Raw genomic sequence first — 21,863 nt, forward strand, 5'->3', positions numbered from 1 at the left:
CAAGCTAAGGCTATTTACTGCTACTGGAGACATGCTAATGCTAATCACTGCTACTGGAGACAAGCTAAGGCTATTTACTGCTACTGGAGACATGCTAATGCTAATCACTGCTACTGGAGACAAGCTAAGGCTATTTACTGCTACTGGAGACATGCTAATGCTAATGACTGCTAATGAAGACAAGCTAATACTCATGACTGCTACTGGAGACAAGCTAATGCTAATCACTGCTACTGGAGACAAGCTAAGGCTATTTACTGCTACTGGAGACATGCTAATGCTAATGACTGCTACTGGAGACAAGCTAAGGCTATTTACTGCTACTAGAGACATGCTAATGCTAATCACTGCTACTGGAGACAAGCTAAGGCTATTTACTGCTACTGGAGACATGCTAATGCTAATCACTGCTACTGGAGACAAGCCAAGACTATTTACTGCTACTGGAGACATGCTAATGCTAATGACTGCTAATGAAGACAAGCTAATACTCATGACTGCTACTGGAGACAAGCTAATGCTAATCACAGAAACGCTGCCGTCAGGAGAACTGAAGCTCTTTCTTCAGTAAACAGGAGTTCAGTGAAATGGCAGACTTCAGATGTTGCTAATGCAAAAGCTAACAGTTGCTCAGTGAGGAGAGAAAGAGACAGACGAGAAAACTTTCTATTAATGACAAAAGAAACTACTAATTAAAACTAATCAGCAGGAATGGAGTGCCGGCGGCTCCGTCCAGTCTGCGGCCGCCGGCAGTTCCTCACCCAGAGCGACGCTCTCCACTCTGGGCCTCTGGGAGTATGGCAGGTTCCTGTACACCTGGTCGATGACCTTCTCCTTCACCTGCAGGGGAAACACCATCAACTCCAGAAGCTTCCAGACAAACCGACACCGTCTCGTCCTCCGTCAGTCACACCGACTGTTCCTTCATATTTAAAGAGTCATTTCATCATTTAACTCCTCCTCCTGCTCTGGTCGCTCTAGAAACCTTCTGTATTCTAAGTTTCTAGCTCCTCCTTGATTTTCCTCCATTTGAATATTGGATCATAGGAGCTGCATTCAGAATCTGCTGTGTCTGTGTGACCTGGACTGGCTCCGCCCACACATGCCCATCTTGGGAAGAGGAGGAAGTACTTCCTCTCGTGGCGCCATGTGCCAGAGCAGAGCTACCTAATTGTGGGAGGAGTCAAAGGGAGGGCCTACCTTGATTGGGATTGGCTAAACCCCCGATGACACTATATAGGGTTTGATTCCTGATTGGCTGGTTGGAGCAACACACTTTTTAAAACCTGAAACAAGCCAGGGAGAGAGGACAGACTGTCTTCACTTCTGGGACGTCAGTCCAGGTATGGGGACGATTATTACGGTAGAAAGTTGATTTTACATAATACGACCACTTTAATACAAGAGAACTTCTACTGTAAGTACTATACTATGAAGTTTAGCATTTAGTTTGTCATTCACTGGTTTCACATGGAGAAAATATATTAAATATATTATATTAATATTTAAATACATTAATATATGATCTCAATACTTTCCTATAATATCAACGTGACGATTCATCAGAAAGTCGAGCTGAAGATAATAACAGTGAGTCCTGAGGAGGTCCTCCTGCAGACCTCTCAGGACCTTTCAGGACCTCTCAGGACCTTTCAGGACCTCTCAGGGCTTCCAGGCTCCTTTCAGACTTATCAGGACCTTTCAGGACTTTCAGGACCTCCCAGGACCTCCTCAGGACCTTTCAGGACCTCACCTGGGTGATAGTGTCACAGTTCAGGACCTTGACTGGAGTCACATCTGGACCTTCTCCGTGGACCAGAACCTGCAGAGTCTGACACCAGAAACACACTGGTGTCACCTGGAGGTCAAAGGTCAAACTGTACCTATTGCTCTACTCAAATGAACATTAAAGGAAGGACAGAGTACTCAGCGTAGAGTAGTGACCAGGACAGAGTACTCCACGTTGTCTCCCAGTAATCCAGTATCAGTCAGAGTGTACTTAGAGTACTCACCAGGACAGAGTACTCCACGTCGTCTCCCAGTAATCCAGTATCAGTCAGAGTGTACTTCGCCTTCTTCATCTTGGCATCAACTGGACCTTTTTCCACCTGGTGCTTCAAGGCCTTGAACAGTTTGTACATCGGTTCTCCTGCAGAGTCCTGAGGTCCAGGACCAGAGAGACCAGGGTCAGGGAGGACCAGAAGGTCCAGAAGGTTCAAGGTAGTTAGGGTCAGACAGGTAGCAGGTAGTCCACAGGTACCAGACGGGTACCAGGTATCAGACAGGTACCAGGTATCAGACAGGTATCAGGTATCAGACGGGTACCAGGTACCAGACGGGTACCAGGTACCAGACGGGTACCAGGTACCAGGTGGGTACCAGGCATCAGACGGGTACCAGGTATCAGACGGGTACCAGGTATCAGACAGGTACCAGGTATCACACAGGTACCAGGTATCATACGGGTACCAGGTATCAGACGGGTACCAGGTGGGTACCAGGTATCAGACGGGTACCAGGTATCAGACAGGTACCAGGTACCAGACGGGTACCAGGCATCAGACGGGTACCAGATACCAGGTACCAGACAGGTACCAGGTATCAGACGGGTACTAGGTACCAGACAGGTACCAGGCGGGTACCAGGTGTTTCACAGGTTAACTTCTTCAGAGAATCAGTTTCTAATGAATCTGATCCGTTGATTGATCGAACAGCAGGAGGCCAGTTTGAGCTTCGCTCGTCTGATTTCACCTGAAGAAGAAAGACATTTGGATTCAAAGTCACATGTCAAAGTGACACGACGGTCGTCTTCTGAGACCTGGACTAGACCTGGACTAGACCTGGACCAGACCTGGAACAGACCTGGACTGGACCTTGAACAGACCTGGACCAAACCTGGAACAGACCTGGAACAGACCTGGACTAGACCTGGAACAGACCTGGACCAAACCTGGACTAGACCTGGACTAGACCTGGAACAGACCTGGACCAAACCTGGATGAGACCTGGACTAGAAGCTGCAGGTCCTTTATTGTTGGATTGGTGATTTCAACAAAATACCCTGGGGGTCCACTAGGTGTCACTGTGACGACAGACTGCTGCTCTTCCTCGTCTTGATAAATAGTTTTGACTGACGTGACCTGATCTCAGGTGAGACTTTACTCCAGAGTATACGGTAAACACACATCAGAGCCGACTTCACTCCAGAGTATACGGTAAACCAGGACCCTGCTGTTTCAGGACGATTCTTTAGATTTCACTGCAGTAAAGACGACAATAAAGACGTCTTGTTCTTTAATGTGTGTGAAATACGATCAAATGAAGGAAGTGAAGGGCAGGAGACAGGGAGAACAGATGAGAGAATGAAGTGAAGGAGTGAAGTGAAGTGAAGGAGAGTGTTACCCTCAGGAACTGGTAGAGACAGATGGACATCCAGTTACACAGCATTCGTTCCACCACCGTCTCTGACCTGCAGACCAGCAGAGAACCACCATCACTCTGAGCTGAGGGTGTGTGTGTGTGTGTGTGTGTGTGTGTGTGTGTGTGTGTGTGTGTGTGTGTGTGTGTGTGTGTGTGTGTGTGTGTGTGTGTGTGTCACCTCCTCAGCATGAGCTTGGGGTTCTTGTTGTGAACGTGTTGGTCCATCAGCTCCAGCAGCAGCGTCCTCATGATGTCAGTGTAGTACTCCAGCTTCCCGTGCAGCGCCACCGTCAGCAGCGACGCAAAGTAACCCCGGCAGCGGGCGTTAAAGTCTGGACGGCTCTCCAGCGTGTGGATGAACTGTCAGGGGTCAGAGGTCAGCAGGGTCAACATCTACTGTCAGGGGACAGAGGTCAGCAGGGTCAACATCTACTGTCAGGGGGCAGAGGTCAGCAGGGTCAACATCTACTGTCAGGGGGCAGAGGTCAGCAGGGTCAACATCAACTGTCAGGGGTCAGAGGTCAGCATCTACTGTCAGGGGTCAGAGGGTCAACATCAACTGTCAGGGGTCAGAGGTCAGCATCTACTGTCAGAGGTCAGCAGGGTCAACATCTACTGTCAGGGGGCAGCAGGTGAGTGATGATGATGATGATGGTGTGACTCAGTATGTTGGTCAGGTGAGTGATGATGATGATGATGATGGTATGACTCAGTATGTGGGTCAGGTGAGTGATGATGATGATAATGATGATGATGATGGTGTGACTCAGTATGTTGGTCAGGTGAGTGATGATGATGATGATGATGATGATGATAATGTGACTCAGTATGTTGGTCAGATGAGTGATGATGATGATGACGATGATGATGACGATGATGATGACGATGATGATGGTGTGACTCAGTATGTTGGTCAGGTGAGTGATGATGATGAGACTCACGTTGATGAGGAAGGTCTTGCTGTTCAGCAGGTTGGAGAACTGGTTCAGGGCCTGGGTCACGGTGCCTCGCCGGACTTCGGGGATCTGGATCTGTCCGCTGATCATCGGCTCGTTGGCGCCATCTTTAGACGGCAGGAAGAAGTTTCTCTCAGTGAAGGTCTTGTAGTCCAGGAAGGGGATCCGGCCTTCGCCGAGGTCGCTGGTGTGGTCCTCCATCTCAATCATCAGGTCTGAACACACACACACACACACACACACACACACACACACACACACACACACACACACACACACACACACACACACACACACACACACACACACACACACACACACACACACACACACACACACACACACAGCTTTAGACAGTAACGTTATTTTTACCAGTTTAATCCAGTTTCTTCTTCAAACTGCAGCTGCTCATCTTTTAACAAGAACAAACTGGAGAGCCTGCATCACTCCATCCTCTTCTCCCTCCACATCACTCCATCCTCTTCTCCCTCCACATCACTCCATCCTCTCCTCCCTCCACATCACTCCATCCTCTCCTCCCACATCACTCCATCCTTTCCTCCCACATCACTCCACCATCTCCTCCCTCCACATCACTCCATCCTCTCCTCCCACATCACTCCATCCTCTCCTCCCTCCACATCCCTCCATCCTCTCCTCCCACATCACTCCATCCTCTCCTCCCTCCACATCACTCCATCCTCTCCTCCCACATCACTCCATCCTTTCCTCCCACATCACTCCATCATCTCCTCCCTCCACATCACTCCATCCTCTCCTCCCTCCACATCACTCCATCCTCTCCTCCCACATCACTCCATCCTCTCCTCCCTCCACATCACTCCATCCTCTCCTCCCACATCACTCCATCCTCTCCTCCCACATCACTCCATCCTCTCCTCCCTCCACATCACTCCATCCTCTCCTCCCACATCACTCCATCCTCTCCTCCCTCCACATCACTCCATCCTCTCCTCCCTCCACATCACTCCATCCTCTCCTCCCTCCACATCACTCCATCCTCTCCTCCCACATCACTCCATCCTCTCCTCCCTCCACATCACTCCATCCTCTCCTCCCTCCACATCACTCCATCCTCTCCTCCCACATCACTCCATCCTCTCCTTCCATGACATCACTCCATCCTCTCCTCCCATGACATCAATCCACCCTCTCCTCCCATCACATCACTCCATCCTCTCCTCCCACATCACTCCATCCTCTCCTCCCATGACATCACTCCATCCTCTCCTCCCTCCACATCACTCCATCTTTTCCTCCCATCACATCACTCCATCCTCTCCTCCCTCCACATCACTCCATCCTCTCCTCCCACATCACTCTATCCTCTCCTCCCTCCACATCACTCCATCCTCTCCTCCCTCCACATCACTCCATCCTCTCCTTCCATGACATCACTCCATCCTCTCCTCCCTCCACATCACTCCATCCTCTCCTTCCATGACATCACTCCACCCTCTCCTCCCATGACATCACTCCATCCTCTCCTCCCTCCACATCACTCCATCTTTTCCTCCCATCACATCACTCCATCCTCTCCTCCCTCCACATCACTCCATCCTCTCCTCCCACATCACTCCATCCTTTCCTCCCACATCACTCCACCATCTCCTCCCTCCACATCACTCCATCCTCTCCTCCCTCCACATCACTCCATCCTCTCCTCCCACATCACTCCATCCTCTCCTCCCTCCACATCACTCCATCCTCTCCTCCCACATCACTCCATCCTTTCCTCCCACATCACTCCATCCTCTCCTCCCTCCACATCACTCCATCCTCTCCTCCCACATCACTCCATCCTCTCCTCCCACATCACTCCATCCTCTCCTCCCTCCACATCACTCCATCCTCCCTCCCTCTGAACAACAGAAGCTGTTTGTAGTCTAACAGATGGAGAAGAACTGGAGGAGATCTACTGTGGATGAGAAGCTGAGATCTACTGTGGATGAGAAGCTGAGATCTACTGTGGATGAGAAGCTGAGATCTACTGTGGATGAGAAGCTGAGATCTACTGTGGATGAGAAGCTGAGATCTGTTGACTTCTTTTATGAAGCAGATAAAACATTTGTTATTCTTTGACCTGCAGCTGCTCAATTTGACTTTGTATGTTTTTCTTGTTTCTGTATTTTTACTGATCTTATCTCAGTTTTATTGTTTCTGCTTTTAGTGCTGTAAAGCAACTGGTGACTCCTGTGTGTGAAAACTGCTGGACAAATAAAGTTCTATTCTATTCTATTCTATGACTGGACTCCAGCTGTTCCCTCCAAAAACAGACATCAGACTTTTCACCCTCAAAAGCTTGAAAAGCTTCATTCTGTGTGGAAGCAGCCTGGTTACCAGCTGCAGGTCACCTGTAGAGGTCAGAGTCACCTGTAGAGTTACCTGTAGAGGTCAGAGTCACCTGTGGAGTCACCTGTAGAGGTCAGAGTTACCTGTAGAGCTACCTGTAGAGGTCAGAGTCACCTGTGGAGTCACCTGTAGAGGTCAGAGTTACCTGTAGAGCTACCTGTAGAGGTCAGAGTCACCTGTGGAGTCACCTGTGGAGGTCAGAGTTACCTGTGGAGGTCAGAGTTACCTGTAGAGTTACCTGTAGAGCTACCTGTGGAGGTCAGAGTTACCTGTGAACTCCTTCTTGCAGCGATCGCGGACGCTCTCCTCCAGGTTCTCCAGCTGGTGCTTCACCTTCTCGTACTCGCGCTCCGCCTGCTGACTCTTCCTCCTGATTCAAACACACCAGATTCAAACACAGACCAGAGCCTCGTCTTCCTCATGCTCTTCGTCTGCAGCGGACCTGTAGCAGTAGACGGACACGGCGATGAAGAGCAGCATGGGCACAATGACGGCCGGGATGATGATGGCCAGCGGGATGTCGTCTTTACGGGCGTAGTACACCGACCCCACCGTCCACTCGCCGTGACCGAACTTCACCTGTCAAGCCGTGGAGCAGAATCACTGACAGAGACAGGGGTCTTGGTGGGTGGAGTCAGTGTTGGTGGAGGTCGTGGTGGGTGGAGTCAGAGTGTGTGGAGGTCGTGGTGGGGTGGAGTCAGTGTGGGTGGAGCTTCCTCACCACCAGCTCCAGCATGTCGGCTGCCGTGTCACGACGCTGGCGTTTGGATCGAGGTCTGGGCTGCGACGACGGAGCGTCTAGGATCAACTTATCGTCCTGCAGAGAAACATTCAGACTGCTGCTGTGGAACCTGATTGATTGATTGATTTTCTATACCAGTGAAGAAAAACATTTAAAATGAGAACACATCATCAGTTGGTTCTCAGATGTTTCTCAGTGTGTCTCAGCGTGAACCTTGCTCTCCATCAGCTCCTCGTGACCCTCTGAATCCAGGAGAACACTCACCTGCAGAATGTTGACGAGACACGACGCGTCGCCCACAAACGCTTGAGCCTCCTTCGCCGTCATCGCCTTGGAGAAGCCTCGACCCTGGAGGAGGAGATGGAGCGACCGATGGAGGAGAGGGGGAAGAGAGAGGGAGGAGAGAGAGAGGGAGAGAGAGGAGGGAGGGAGGAGAAAGGAGAGAGGGAGAGAGAGAGTGAAGAGAGGAGAGAGAGGGAGGAGAGAGAGTGAAGAGAGAGGAGGGAGGAGGAGAGAGGGAGAGAGAGTGGAGAGAGGAGAGAGGGAGGAGAAAGAGGAGAGAGGAAGGATAGAGGGAGGAGAGAGAGAGAGAGATGAGAGGGAAAAGAGAGAGGAGGGAGGGAGGAGAGAGGGAGCGAAAGGAGAGAGGGAGGAGAGAGAGGAGAGAGAGGAGGGAGGGAGGAGAGAGGGCGAAAGAGAGAGAGAGGAGAGAGGGAAGAGAGGAGGAGAGAGGAGAGGATAGAAAAAGGAGAAGAGAAGAGAGAATTTGAGACGGTCCAGGAGGGACGGTCCAGGAGGGACGGTCCAGGTTGCACGGCGGCGACTCACAGTGACGATGATGATGCTGGTGACGACGTTCTTGCTCAGCGGGTTGAAGCTGGGGTCTGGATGGTATTCGAAGCTCTTTAGCTCCTCCTCCACGTTGTCCAGCTGCACCAACGTCCGCACTGATTGGCTGTCGCTTCTGTTCACCGCCGGCGAATCAAACTGCAGCACGCTGTCGTTCTTACTAAGAGCCGCCTGGACGAACTGAGACCAAGAGCAGGAGCAAGAAGAGGAAGAAGAGACGGAGGAGGAGGAGCAGAGAGAGAAAAAGAGGAGGAGCAGGAGGAGGAGGAGGAGCAGAGAGAGGAAGAGGAGGACCAGGAGGAGGGGGAGGAGCAGAAAGGGGATAAGGAGGAGCAGAGAGAGAGGAAGAGGAGGAGCAGGAGGAGGAGCAGAGAGAGAAAAAGAGGAGGAGCAGGAGGAGAAAGAGCAGAAAGAGGAAGAGGAGGAGTAGGGAGAGAGGAAGAGGAGGACCAGGAGGAGGAGGAGGAGCAGAGAGAGAGGAAGAGGAGGACCAGGAGGAGGAGGAGCAGAGAGAGAAAAAGGAGGAGCAGAAAGAGGAAGAGCAGAGAGAGAGGAAGAGGAGGACCAGGAGGAGGAGGATCAGAGAGAGAGGAAGATGTTACCAAGCTGTCAATCATCAATCAGATGTTTGTTCGGTCAATGAATCCAGTGACTCCACCCATCACTGCAGGTTTCACTCTTCCTCCTCCACCTCCACCTGAGTCTGATCTCCACCTGACTCTCACCTCCACCTGAGAGTCTCATCTCCACCTGTGTTGCACCTCCACCTGAGAGTCTCACCTCCATCTGAGAGTCTCACCTCCACCTGAGTCTCACCTCCACCTGTGTCTCACTTCCACCTGAGTCTCACCTCCACCTGAGTCTCACCTCCACCTGAGAGTCTCACCTCCACCTGAGAGTCTCACCTCCATCTGTGTCTCACCTCCAACTGTGTCTCACTTCCACCTGAGTCTCACCTCCACCTGAGAGTCTCACCTCCACCTGAGAGTCTCACCTCCACCTGAGAGTCTCACCTCCACCTGAGAGTCTCACCTCCACCTGTGCGTCGTCCTGTGAGAAGTCTTCAGAGACTTGGACCCTCATGTTGGCCGTCTGAATGAGGTCGAAGCCGTTTCCCCGGACGATGATCCTTCGGCCGCCGCTGAAATGAATCAATCAAACACATTAAATTCTGTCAACAGGAGCTGACGGAGACGTTTGTCCTCCAAACTTCAACAAGCAAATATCTTGAAAACTTTTCACTGAAGTTTCCGAGGGTTTTTAAACTGTTTCTCTGCAGTCGCTCAGAAACTTCATTCTCACGTTTCAACAACAGGAAGCTTGGTTACACAGCCGTGTTTCTACTGAGCCACTGAACAGCCAGAGGTTCCTTTAGTTCTCTTCATTTCTCACGTTCTTGTGTTCACAAGTTTTCTAGAGACGACAGGAGACGGCAGATGTTTAACAAGCTGCAGCGTCAGTTTATCCAGATGTTTAACAAGCTGGAGCGTCAGTTTATCCAGATGATTAACAAGCTGCAGCATCAGTTTATCCAGATGTTTAACAAGCTGCAGCGTCAGTCTATCCAGATGTTTAACAAGCTGCAGCCCCAGTTTATCCAGATGTTTAACAAGCTGCAGCATCAGTTTATCCAGATGTTTAACAAGCTGCAGCGTCACTTTATCCAGATGTTTTCACCTCTTTCAGCCCGCTTTAGTCTCACTGAGCGCCGCCACCCTTCAGCCTATTTCAGTCACAGACTTCATGTTTCTGTTTCAACATCGTCCTTTCAGCTCTTCATCTCAAGAAAAATTGTGAACTCCTGAACCCTGAAGCCAGAATCAGCTGGAGGTCGTCTCCGCTGTGAACCAGGAAGTGAAGGTCAGGGTGGACGGTCAGGAGGTCGTCCTGGAGCTCCACCAGTCCATCCTCCAGGCCTCACTCACCACAGGAAGCTGGCTTTGGGGAAATAGTCGGTGACCTTGGGGTTCTCGGAGTACTGGAACGGCGACGCCACGTCTTTGGTGGTGTTCCTGCCGTACTTCACCGTCACCGTCAGCGGGTCGGAGGGAACCTTCTGGCCCCGGTACCGGCCGGTCTTACAGGTGATCACCGAGCCGAACGACAAGCTGAGGAGACAGGAAGTGGGTGTTAGGTTGGGTTTCTCCTGGAGAACACCGTGGTGACGTCTGACGCTCACACTTGGCAGGGGACTCCGGCCACGCTGACGGTCACGTCCTCTTTGGTGGCCGTGTCCAGGTTTTCGCCGCTGATGGTGATGACGGTGCCGCCGGCCGCCGGACCCCTCGCCGGCTGGACGTCGGACGGTTTGGGGTCCTGGACAGAAAACACATGAAACAACAACTGAATCAACGTACAAAAAAACTAAACGGAACGAGGGACATTATTACCTGAAAAACATCAGTCGGTTGTTTGTAGTTTGTCTTCAGATGAAGTTTTGTTCAAATGATAAATGAAAATACATAGAAAGTATAACAGAAGTACATGATAGGACTTCCGGTTGCTAGATGGAGTAGGAGGACGTGTGGAGATTCAATAACTTTGTAAAACAGAAAGAAACTGAAACAAAAAGACTCAACAGACAAAAGCCATGACGCCGAAAGCTCAAGACCAAAACAGCAAAGATAGCAAAGTAGCATCACAAGCTAACGGCAACCCATGTGGAGCTACAGGACGCCCTGGAACGAGCATAACGTCGGGAGACCTACTTGAAGCGATACAAGAGCTCGATAGAACTGCAGGGGCTGAAGGAGCGAGTGGATGAGCTGGAGACACCAGTGAGACGAGTGGAGGACATGGCCGTGGAAATGACCGAACAACAGGTATAAAGCGCCAGAAAACTGCAACACAAACGGACAGATGTGGAGTCCAGATCAAGAAGAAACTATATCTGCATCTTCGGAGTTGGCGAAGGCGAAGAGGGAGGCTCTGTGACGTCGTCTCAGAGCGTCTCAAATGAGAGCTGCCACTACCCAGACATGGACCTGAAGATACAGCGGGCTCATCGCTCCCTTGCTCCGAAACCAGGACCAGAGGCCCCCCAAGACCCCTCATCATTCACTCCCAGGAATTCACCACTAAAGGAACCGTGTTAAGAGAAGCCTGGAAACCGGGTTAGATCCAACTTGACAACCGCCCGCTGCTCTTTGATCATGACTGCGCCGCAGAGATCCTTCAGAAGCGTCGGGAACACAAGGAGATAAAGAAATGCCTGAAGGTGAAGGGCATACGGTTCTCAGACAGGACTGAGACCGTTGGACACAGGTTGGGAGGAGTTTAACAGGACTGAGACCGTTGGACACACAAGTTGGGAGGAGTTTAACAGGACTGAGACAGTTGGACACACAAGTTGGGAGGAGTTTAACAGGACTGAGACAGTTGGACACATCGGTTGGTAGGAGTTTAACAGGACTGAGACAGTTGGACACATCGGTTGGTAGGAGTTTAACAGGACTGAGACCGTTGGACACACAAGTTGGGAGGAGTTTAACAGGACTGAGACAGTTGGACACATCGGTTGGTAGGAGTTTAACAGGACTGAGACAGTTGGACACACAGGTTGGGAGGAGTTTCACGACTACGCCCCTCATAGGGCCTTTCTTTACAACAGGTTTTACCCTCGACCCACGGGGGACCCACCGAACGGGGTGATGGAGGAGGAGAGAACTTTGGAGTTCCAGGTGTTTTCATTCCGTCCAAGTCAGATGTTCCACTGATGCTGTCACTGTTTTTTCTTTGTTTACGGGGCGATTGATCTTTTCTTTTTTCTTTTATTCTTCATTCAATGAGCGTGACACATAATATAACACCTCTAAACGTGAATGGCCTTGGTGTCCCCATAAGTAAAGTTATAGTAAACCTGAGAAAGGCGAAACCGAGTGTAGTGTTCCTGCAAGAAACACATTAAAAAGCTGAGCTATGGGACTCTTTTTACAGCTCGTGTAAGAGGAGTAGAAAAAGAGGTGTCATAACATTGCTCCCTAATTCTGCTCATTTTGAATTAATCAAAGAGGAAATGGACAGAGGACAGATGTGTGACTGGCAAAGGAAGGACAAACCGTGTTCTAGTCTCTCTAATGAATGTATACGCTCCACCAGAGGGGGACAAAACATTTCTACAATCTGTTTCCATCAACTTCAATCATTGAGTGAGGGAATCCTAATCTGTGCAGGGGACGGGGACATTATTTTAAACTATAATATGGACACCACAAGAATTAGAAGACACACATTAATGAAGAAATCCAGCCAGTTTGATGGGTGGAGGGACCTCCACCCACTACAGAGGGACTTTACACATTACTCAGCAACTGACAAGGTACACTCCAGAGTAGAGGACTTTCTGATGGACATTATGGACAGACACAGGGTTAAAGAATGTACCAGTGGGACTGCAGACATATCGGACCATGATACAATCTGTTTAACCATAAACCTGGACAACGTAAACAAAAAAGCTCTATGGAGATTGAATTTAGGATTCTAAACAAAATGACAACGGTGGAAGACATAAAGACAGAAATTTAAGAACGTATTGACATAAACAGAGACAACGAGGTTGAGCCCCTGCCAAAGCAGTGATGAGACACAGTCTGGTCTCAAGGACATCTTACATAAATAAAATGAAAAGGCTTAAATATGACAAATCACAACAACAGTGAAGGAAACTAGAAAAACAACAACAAACAGACCACAGTGACCAACTGAAAGGACAAATAAAGATAATAAGGAAAGACATGGACAATATGGCATCTGAAGAGATGGAGAAGAAACTACGATTTACAAAACAAGTATTCTGTGAATCCAGACCCCAAAACCACAAAGACTCTGGCAAAGTACCTCAGAACACAAAACCAGAGAAGGAACCAGCAATGAAATAATCCATGAACCAGACTTCATTCAGGAAACCTTTAGAGATTACTCTACGATGCTCTATTCATCTCCTGAGAATACAAACAAAACGGAGATTAAGAACTACTTGTTCAAACTGGATCTCCCCTCCAGGGACGGACCAAAACCAGGATCTCACCTCTCCAATAACAAAAGAAGAGCTGGACGAAGACATCAGGAGACTGAAGACTAACCCAGGTCCTGGGAGTGATGGGAACCCAATGAGAGGTGGAGGACCTTCAGGCAGGAGGTGTCCTCTTTACTGTCTCAGTCCTTTAACTGGACACTCCAGCATGCTAAGACCCCCCCCCTCCTGGAGGGAAGCAGTCATTACAGTGATCCCCAAAGAAGGTAGAAGTAAAGAGTACTGGGAGTCATACCGACCAACCTGTCCTGAATGTCCATTACTGATTATTTACTTCAATAATATCCAAAAGACTGTAATATGTACTAGCAGTTAGTAGACTGGGACCAGACAGACCCAAGGTAATATTAGAAGGACAAAACAAGTGCAGCCTGAATGACGATGAGACCTTGGACCGAGTCGGCTGTCTCTTCCTTTTCTCTGTGTTGGACAGGACGGGCTTCAACCGTCCCTTTAGTAAGTCTATCAAACCCTCTACGATGAGCCGACTGCCAGGATTCAGATCAGTGGCACCTCAACAGGTAGGTTGAGTCCCTCTGGAGGCCCCCGGCAGGGATGCCGTCTGAGCGCCGCTCTATTTGCTCTGTTCACAGAGCCGTCGGTCCAGGGAACTGGACAGAATGACCAACTTAAAGGACTCACAATAACACAAGAACCTAAAATAGGATCATTCACCGACGACACGATCACAAGCTTAAAGAACCCAGACTCAACAGTTCCTAAAGATACTTAACTAAAACACGTGTTCTGTGTGTGTACTCCACACCCAGCAGCTTCTTCACACAGAAATACAGATTAAAATGGGATTTGGGAAGTATAAAGTACCTTGGTATCTTCATTACACAAGACCTGAGTAAACTCTATGGAACGAATTATAATAGAATTAACGACAACATACAGAAAGACCTGTCAAAATGGTTCTCATTAACTTTAGATTGTGGCTCAAGAACTGAGGCAATAAAAGTGAAAATACTCTCCAGACTGCAGTACCTATTGCTCTTTACTAGTTTAAATCCCAGACTCTGTATGACATGGGACAAGCAAATATCAGGACTCATCTGGGGAGGCCAAAGGCCCAGAGTCAGATTCAAAACACTTCAATTAGAGAAACAGTGAGAATACTTCTATGCTGCTCAGTTGAAATACTCCAGAATACTTTGCCAAATGGAAGAAACTAGAAGTGTACTTCAGACCAGGCCAGGAGACGAGTACTACTGACATCAGGAAGACCACAACTTTACTTTGTGAAACACTAAAAACCTGGATAAAGTTAGAAAATATCAACTGGAAGGTGATTGTCGGTTATTATTGCTTCGGCCTTCACAGACAAACTGTCTTCATCGAGGACAAACTGAAGACAAACTGAAGCCCTTCAGAAGATGGACAGACAGAGGGATGACAGCCGTATGCACACTGACAGAAGGGAACAGGTTGAAGTCTTCTGAAGGCTTAAAAACTCTTGTGGAACCTATAATGCCAATAACAGACATACTGTCTGGTCATGCGCCAAACGTGTCACCTTACTGGGACGACAGTACATCTTCAAATATAAGGTTCCCAGGGACCCACTGGTTCTGTACCAAGAGGTATTAAGAAGGAAGACAGGGACCTCTTCACAATAATGAGAAGGCCGTTACCAGGAACTGGTTAGGAAGTGATGCTCTAAACCAGAGCAGTGGGTGGTGACTATGGAGGAGCTCTACACTGTGGAGGAAATGACTTTTCATCTGCGAATCAAAGAAGGTGACAAAATGGAGGAAACGTTCATTTTTCAAAAACAAAGTAAATTCTTACTCAACGGAGAATTTGTATGACTTAGTTTTAGTTTTTTATTTTCTCTGTTCCTGCTGGCTATAGATAAACAACACTCAATGTAGAGTTGGAAAAATAAAAGTACATGAGAGGAAAAGTTACTTAAGACTTAACCTGCACCAGGAAGATGCTCTATAATCTGGATGTTAGAGGAGGGAGATGCTCTATAATCTGATGTTAGAGGAGGGAGATGCTCTATAATCTGGATGTTAGAGGAGGGAGATGCTCTATAAACTGGATGATAGAGGCGTGAGATGCTCTATGATCTGATTTTAGAGCAGGAAGTTTCGATGGTTTGGTCCACCCTTCATAGTTTCAATGGTTTGGTCCACAGCTGAGAACCGGTTCAGACTTACCCGGTAGGTGAAGAACACCTGAGACCTTCCTCGTCTTCCTCCCTCCACTTCGATCTCCACGGCGCCGCTGTTGGTCGGTTCAAACGGGAGGTCAGAGGGCGGGACTCGCCTCGCTGGGCCGATTTCACACACCACACTGTACAGGAACACACACACACACACACACGTGTTGTTGACACGTCGTGGCCGTGTCATCAGCGTGTTGTTGGCGTTTGATGGCCGTGTCATCGGCGTTTCATTGACACGTCGTGGCCATGTCATTGCCATGTTGTGTATGTGTCGTGGCCGTGTTGTTGGCGTGTTGTGGACGTGTCATTGCCATGTTGTGAACGTGTCATAGCCGTGTCATCGCCGTGTCGTGGTCGTGTGGGCTCACCTGGTGGAGACGGAGTATCGGTCCTCCAGGTGGACACAGTCCACGCCGGCCACCGTGATCTTCTTGATGTCGTCCTTCTTGATCCCCATGTTGGAGCCTTTGATGGTGACGGCGATGCGTCCGTTCAGCGGGCCGAAGCGAGGGACGACCTGCGGGGCGAGACGGGAAACTGAGGAGGAAGAAGGCAAACATCCTGAACGCTACGGAGCCGACGTGCTGACATCCCAACATCTGCTGCTCTCAGCTCCACTCACCAGAAGGAGCGTCTGGACTTACGTCTGAGATCTGCGGGTCGGGACACGGCGCCGGCTGGACAGAGGGACACGCCCCCCGGTACACACACGAACGCCACGACGCACACCACACACACTCATACTGAGGGGCGGCGTGTTTACACAGACTGCAGTCCGCACGGCCCACCGAGCAGTTATACAGGACCACTGAGGAGGAGGAGGAGGAGGAGCAGGAGGAGGAGGAGGAGGAGAAGGAGGAGCAGGAGGAGGAGCAGGAGGAGGAGAAGGAGGAGCAGGAGGAGGAGCAGGAGGAGGAGAAGGAGGAGCAGGAGGAGGAGCAGGAGGCAGAGGAAAAGGAGGAGGAGGAGAAGGAGGAGAAGGAGGCAGAGGAGAAGCAGGAGGAGGAGGAGGAGCAGGAGGCAGAGGAGAAGGAGGAGGAGGAGGAGCAGGAGGAGGAGGAGGCAGAGGAGAAGGAGGAGCAGGAGGAGGAGCAGGAAGAGGAGGAGGAGCAGGATGCAGAGGAGAAGGAGGAGAAGGAGGAGCAGGAGGCAGAGGAGAAGGAGGAGGAGCAGGAGGAGCAGGAAGAGGAGGAGGAGGAGGAGCAGGAGGTGGAGGAGAAGGAAGAGGAGGAGGAGGAAGAGGAGGATGCAGAGGAGAAGGAGGAGGAGAAGGAGGAGCAGGAGGTGGAGCAGGAGGAGGAGGAGGCAGAGGAGGAGGAGCAGGAGGAGGAGGATGCAGAGGAGAAGGAGGAGGAGGATGCAGAGGAGCAGGAGGAGGAGGCAGAGGGAGAGCAGGAGGAGGAGGAGGCAGAGGAGGAGCAGGAGGAGCAGGAGCAGGAGCAGGAGGAGCAGGAGGAGGAGGAGGAGGAGGCAGCGGAGGAGCAGGAGGAGCAGGGGGAGGAGGAGGAGGAGCAGCAAGAGGAGGTGTTTAGAGTTGATCACTATGAACTGACGTTAGGTGACTGAATGAATCACTGACCCGTCAACCTGCTGTCAATCGTCCTCTCAGTGTCTCTGTCTTTAACGTGGAACGACACCGTCACCTCCTGCTGCCTGTTGTAGGAAAACTACACACACACACACACACACACACACACACACACACACACACACACACACACACACACACACACACACACACACACACACACACACACACACACACACACACACACACACACACACACACACACACACACACACACACACACACACACACACAGTTCTCTGATTAACATTTCACTGCTGCTCGGCGTCTCAGGATCAGTCTGGACAGAAACTCTGTAAATAATGTTCCTGTTTCTGTTCACAACAACAACAACAACAACAACAAGGTCGAACTCCTGCAGAACAGCTTCACTCCTTCATGTTCATGTTCAGATTAACGTGGCGACAGATTTTCCAGAGATGTTGAGATGAATCCAGAATAAATCAGGAGATCAATAATGTGAAGTGATATTACATTTTCTTTCATGTTTTCAGCCGGAAGTTTGAGCTCCTTGAAATTATAGTAATCTGACCTCCATCTGACCTCCATCTGACCTCCATCTGACCTGCATCTGACCTCCATCAGACCTCCATCCAACCTCCATCTGACCTCCATCAGACCTCCATCAGACCTCCATCAGACCTCCATCCAACCTCCATCTGACCTCCATCAGACCTCCATCAGACCTCCATCAGACCTCCATCTGACCTCCATCTGACCTCCATCTAACCTCCATCAGACCTCCATCCGACCTCCATCTGACCTCCATCTGACCTCCATCTGACCTCCATCTGACCTCCATCTGACCTCCATCAGACCTCCATCTGACCTCCATCTGACCTCCATCCGACCTCCATCTAACCTCCATCAGACCTCCATCTGACCTCCATCTGACCTCCATCTGACCTCCATCTGACCTCCATCAGCCCGGCTGTTCCAGCTCAGGAGTAAAGTTACTTCAGTAATCCTCCTCCTCTTCTCTGAACAGTTTTATTGAAACTCACTGAAACTGATGTTTTGGCAGAAGATCCCCGATAATCCTGAGAAAAGTGAAGCTTTTCACTCTAGAACTCATCACTTCATCAGTAATGGTTACCCAGCATGGTTCTGGGCAGGAATTGGTGTGTTGGGTGTCCAAACGGTTTTTTAAAAATATATTTCCTTTTCTCATTTCATTTTGGAAATGAGAAATGAGATCATAGATCTATAGATTTAGTCCCACCTGTGTGGATTCTGCAGATATAGTTCCTCAACATCTTGGAAAGGAAGTTCCTCCTCTTTGCCCGAACATTAGAAGGCATCAGGACGCGTCAGAGAATTACCAACCAATCAGAGGCCGCCTTTCAACAGCTATAGACCACATGGTAGGAATGGACCAATCACGTTGCTCGTTACTGGGCGTAATACAAACAGGAAGTCAGTTGTGAGTTGTGTACTCGAGGTGAAATTCGCTATTTTTAGGCAGAATTAGATGGTGACAAGTAGTGACGGATGTTATAACAGATTTTAGAGGCTTTGAGCATCATGTCCACTATTTCTTCTGACCGTCCAAACGGCTGGACGACTCGCTGCACAAAACTACGTCACTGAGTGAATCCATCAATTCTGCGTCTGTGAAGAACAAACGGACTATTTAGGTTTTAGAAGAAAAAACCTTTAACTCAAGTTATAAATAATGAACTGAATAATTTTATTATTATTTTTGTTTATTACTATTATTTTGAAGGATTAACTTCCAGTGTGACTTTATTACTATTATTTTGAAGGGGTAAATTCCAGTGTGACCTTATTACTATTATTTTGAAGGAGTAACTTCCAGTGTGACCTTATTACTATTATTTTGAAGGAGTAACCTCCAGTGTGACCTTATTACTATTATTTTGAAGGAGTAACCTCCAGTGTGACCTTATTACTATTATTTTGAAGGAGTAACTTCCAGTGTGACTGCACCTTATAACCTCTGAACCTGAAGTTGGAGCTCGACTCCTGAACGACCTCGTCCTCCGTCATCTTCATCAGCTCCGTGTCGATGGAAAACCGGCGGCCCTGCACACACACACACACACACACACACACACACACACACACACACACACACACACACACACACACACACACACACACACACACACACACACACACACACACACACACACACACACACACACACACACACACACACACACACACACACACACACACACACACACACCGGAGGATGAAGTGAAGATGAAGTGGTGAGTGGAGGATGAAGTGGTGAGTGGAGGATGAAGTGGTGGGTGGAGGATGAAGTGGTGAATGGAGGATGAAGTGGTGGGTGGAGGATGAAGTGGTGAGTGGAGGAAGAAGTGGTGGGTGGAGGATGAAGTGGTGAGTGTAGGATGAAGTGGTGGGTGGAGGATGAAGTGGTGAGTGGAGGATGAAGTGGTGGGTGGAGGATGAAGTGGTGGGTGGAGGATGAAGTGGTGAATGGGGCGGTGCAGGCTGTGCTCTCACGGTGTAGATGTCCAGGTTCCTGCCCTGGAAGCTGATGGGCGTCTGGAAGCCGACGGGGATCAACTGCGGCTCCGGAGACTCAAACTGAGGACAGTCGTCAGGCTGCAGACAAACAGGAAGTTCACCACTTCATCACCTCAAGACCCACAATAACAACAATAACAACAACAACAACAAGAACAACAACTGTTGATGGTGCAGTGGTGGAATGGACTGGATGCTTGAAGCTGGAAGGCAACTGGAAGTAATTCTATTATTCACACTTGTCTTGGCTCTTGTCGATGGATGGATGGATGGATGGGTGGGTGGGTGGGTGGGTGGGTGGATGGATGGATGGATGGATAGATAGACAGATAGATATTCTATCATTCAGTATTGACCTGCTGAGGTTTGATGATATGACCTCCAGTCACTGACTTGTCTTCGTCGCTGCAGCTGTGGATCTCAGCGTTCCACTGGCAGCCCCATGAACTGCTCACACAGCTGATACACCTGGAACAACACACACCTGTGAGGAGCCGCAGCCTCTACTGCCTGGACAGTGTGTGTGTGTGTGTGTGTGTGTGTGTGTGTGTGTGTGTGTGTGTGTGTGTGTGTGTCTCTTACGGTGTGTTCTGGTTCTTCCTGACTGTAGCAGCACAGTTGTAGAAGTGATATTCTCCCTTCGTCACCTCGATCCTGTTGTTCACCAGAACCTTCACCGGGACGGACACGTAGTCTGTACACACGTACACACACACACACACACACACACACACACACACGAAACATAAAAGTTATCATTTAATATATATTTTAACTCGTTTTAAGTAAATTTAAGAAAAAGCTTAGAGTTTTGTGTTTTTCCTGCTTCAGTCATCTTGTTATCACTGCAGGAAGCTTCTTGAATCTGATCAACGCATTTCAACATGACAGACACAGAAACAAAAGTTTCCTTCACTGTAAAAGCCTGTCAGACGGGACACAGGGACACACTGCCCTTCACTGTAAAAGCCTGTCAGACGGGACTCAGGGACATATTGCCCTTCACTGTATCAGCCTGTCAGACGGGACACAGGGACACACTGCCCTTCACTGTAACAGCCTGTCAGACGGGACTCAGGGTACCACTGTTTTACTGTAACAGCCTGTCAGACAGGACTCAGGGTAACACTGTCCTTCACTGCAACAGCCTGTCAGACGGGACTCAGGGTAACACTGTCCTTCACTGTAACAGCCTGTCAGACGGGACTCAGGGTAACACTGTCCTTCACTGTAACAGCCTGTCAGATGGGACTCAGGGTAACACTGCCCTTCACTGTAACAGCCTGTCAGACGGGACTCAGGGTAACACTGCCCTTCACTGTAATAACCTGTCAGACGAGACTGGGGGAAAACTTCCCACCTTACCTTGCAGCTCCGGGGTGGGCGGGACCTGGGAGGGGTCAGGCAGCGAGCAGGTGACCTGCGCCGGCCCATCCAGCACCACGACAGCGTCGGTGACGAAGGTGTGGAACACACACTGCAGACTGTCGGAGGAGTGCAGGCGGGGCAGCGCCGAGACGCTGATGGTCACCTGCTGACAGGACAGGAAGTGAGACACACCTCCGCCACCAGGGGACAAAGGTGCAGCAAGGTCCAGTATGATCAGGAGTCTGACGTCAGACGTGGGAGGAGCCACAATGCCGAATGTGTTAACTTCAGACTAAGGTCACGTTTACTCGACAACATTTCACGTGACAACACCTACTCCGTTAAAAAAAGGAGTGTGTTTCCACTGCAGCAGAGAGAGAACAACGTAGTTAGTCTGCCGGGCCACTGGAGGGCGCTGTTGCTTGATTTTGTAATGAAACTACACAGACGTGTGCAGAGAACAAAAACACTATAAAGGTGAAGAAAATGGAGAGAACCTGACATCCGTATGGACTGATGATACATCGGATGATATCAGGGAGAGTCTCAACTATTAAACTACTGATACGTAGTTTACGGACGATAAAACTAGAATATGAACCGGGAGTCAAACCACTCTGGGTTTGTTTACAACTGGGTGATCATAAGGGAGGGAGAGATGAGCAGTAATAGGCTCCGCCTCCATCAGCAGGAGGGAACAGCAGCCATGAAAGAATCTTTCCACCTCGTGAGCCGGATGAAAAACTTGGCGGACACAGTGGATCAGAACACTGGTGCCGTGTAAACGGACCCCCTAAAGTGAAGAAAGTTTTGCGAATACACTCGAATTCGTTGTC

The 21,863-nt window shown here is 49.6% G+C and overlaps 1 protein-coding gene across 2 annotated transcripts in view; it reads right to left on the reverse strand.

Moving 5' to 3' along the window:
* LOC308127365 (plexin-B2-like) overlaps positions 1-21,863 on the reverse strand; it is a 95,724-nt gene that overhangs the window by 6,095 nt on the left and 67,766 nt on the right. Inside the window, exons 13-35 of one of the 2 annotated variants that reach the window (XM_080492378.1) lie at positions 21,025-21,190; positions 20,242-20,353; positions 20,016-20,127; positions 19,636-19,737; positions 19,090-19,185; positions 17,131-17,218; positions 16,196-16,359; positions 15,920-16,068; positions 15,544-15,679; positions 10,520-10,656; positions 10,266-10,448; positions 9,373-9,481; positions 8,320-8,520; positions 7,756-7,839; positions 7,471-7,566; positions 7,192-7,328; positions 7,019-7,119; positions 4,362-4,591; positions 3,599-3,780; positions 3,403-3,469; positions 2,013-2,159; positions 1,754-1,831; positions 762-840 (exon numbers count right to left, since the gene is read on the reverse strand). In XM_080492378.1, the coding sequence (XP_080348504.1) occupies positions 762-840; positions 1,754-1,831; positions 2,013-2,159; positions 3,403-3,469; positions 3,599-3,780; positions 4,362-4,591; positions 7,019-7,119; positions 7,192-7,328; positions 7,471-7,566; positions 7,756-7,839; positions 8,320-8,520; positions 9,373-9,481; positions 10,266-10,448; positions 10,520-10,656; positions 15,544-15,679; positions 15,920-16,068; positions 16,196-16,359; positions 17,131-17,218; positions 19,090-19,185; positions 19,636-19,737; positions 20,016-20,127; positions 20,242-20,353; positions 21,025-21,190 (2,956 nt within the window). Of the gene's footprint in view, positions 1-761; positions 841-1,753; positions 1,832-2,012; positions 2,160-3,402; positions 3,470-3,598; positions 3,781-4,361; positions 4,592-7,018; positions 7,120-7,191; positions 7,329-7,470; positions 7,567-7,755; positions 7,840-8,319; positions 8,521-9,372; positions 9,482-10,265; positions 10,449-10,519; positions 10,657-15,543; positions 15,680-15,919; positions 16,069-16,195; positions 16,360-17,130; positions 17,219-19,089; positions 19,186-19,635; positions 19,738-20,015; positions 20,128-20,241; positions 20,354-21,024; positions 21,194-21,863 lie in introns of both variants that reach the window. The other variant, XM_080492377.1, reaches the window with a different exon arrangement.

The sequence above is a fragment of the Lipophrys pholis genome (genome assembly GCF_963383615.2).
Source record: "Lipophrys pholis genome assembly, chromosome: 22".
Classification (NCBI taxonomy): Eukaryota; Metazoa; Chordata; class Actinopteri; order Blenniiformes; family Blenniidae; genus Lipophrys; species Lipophrys pholis.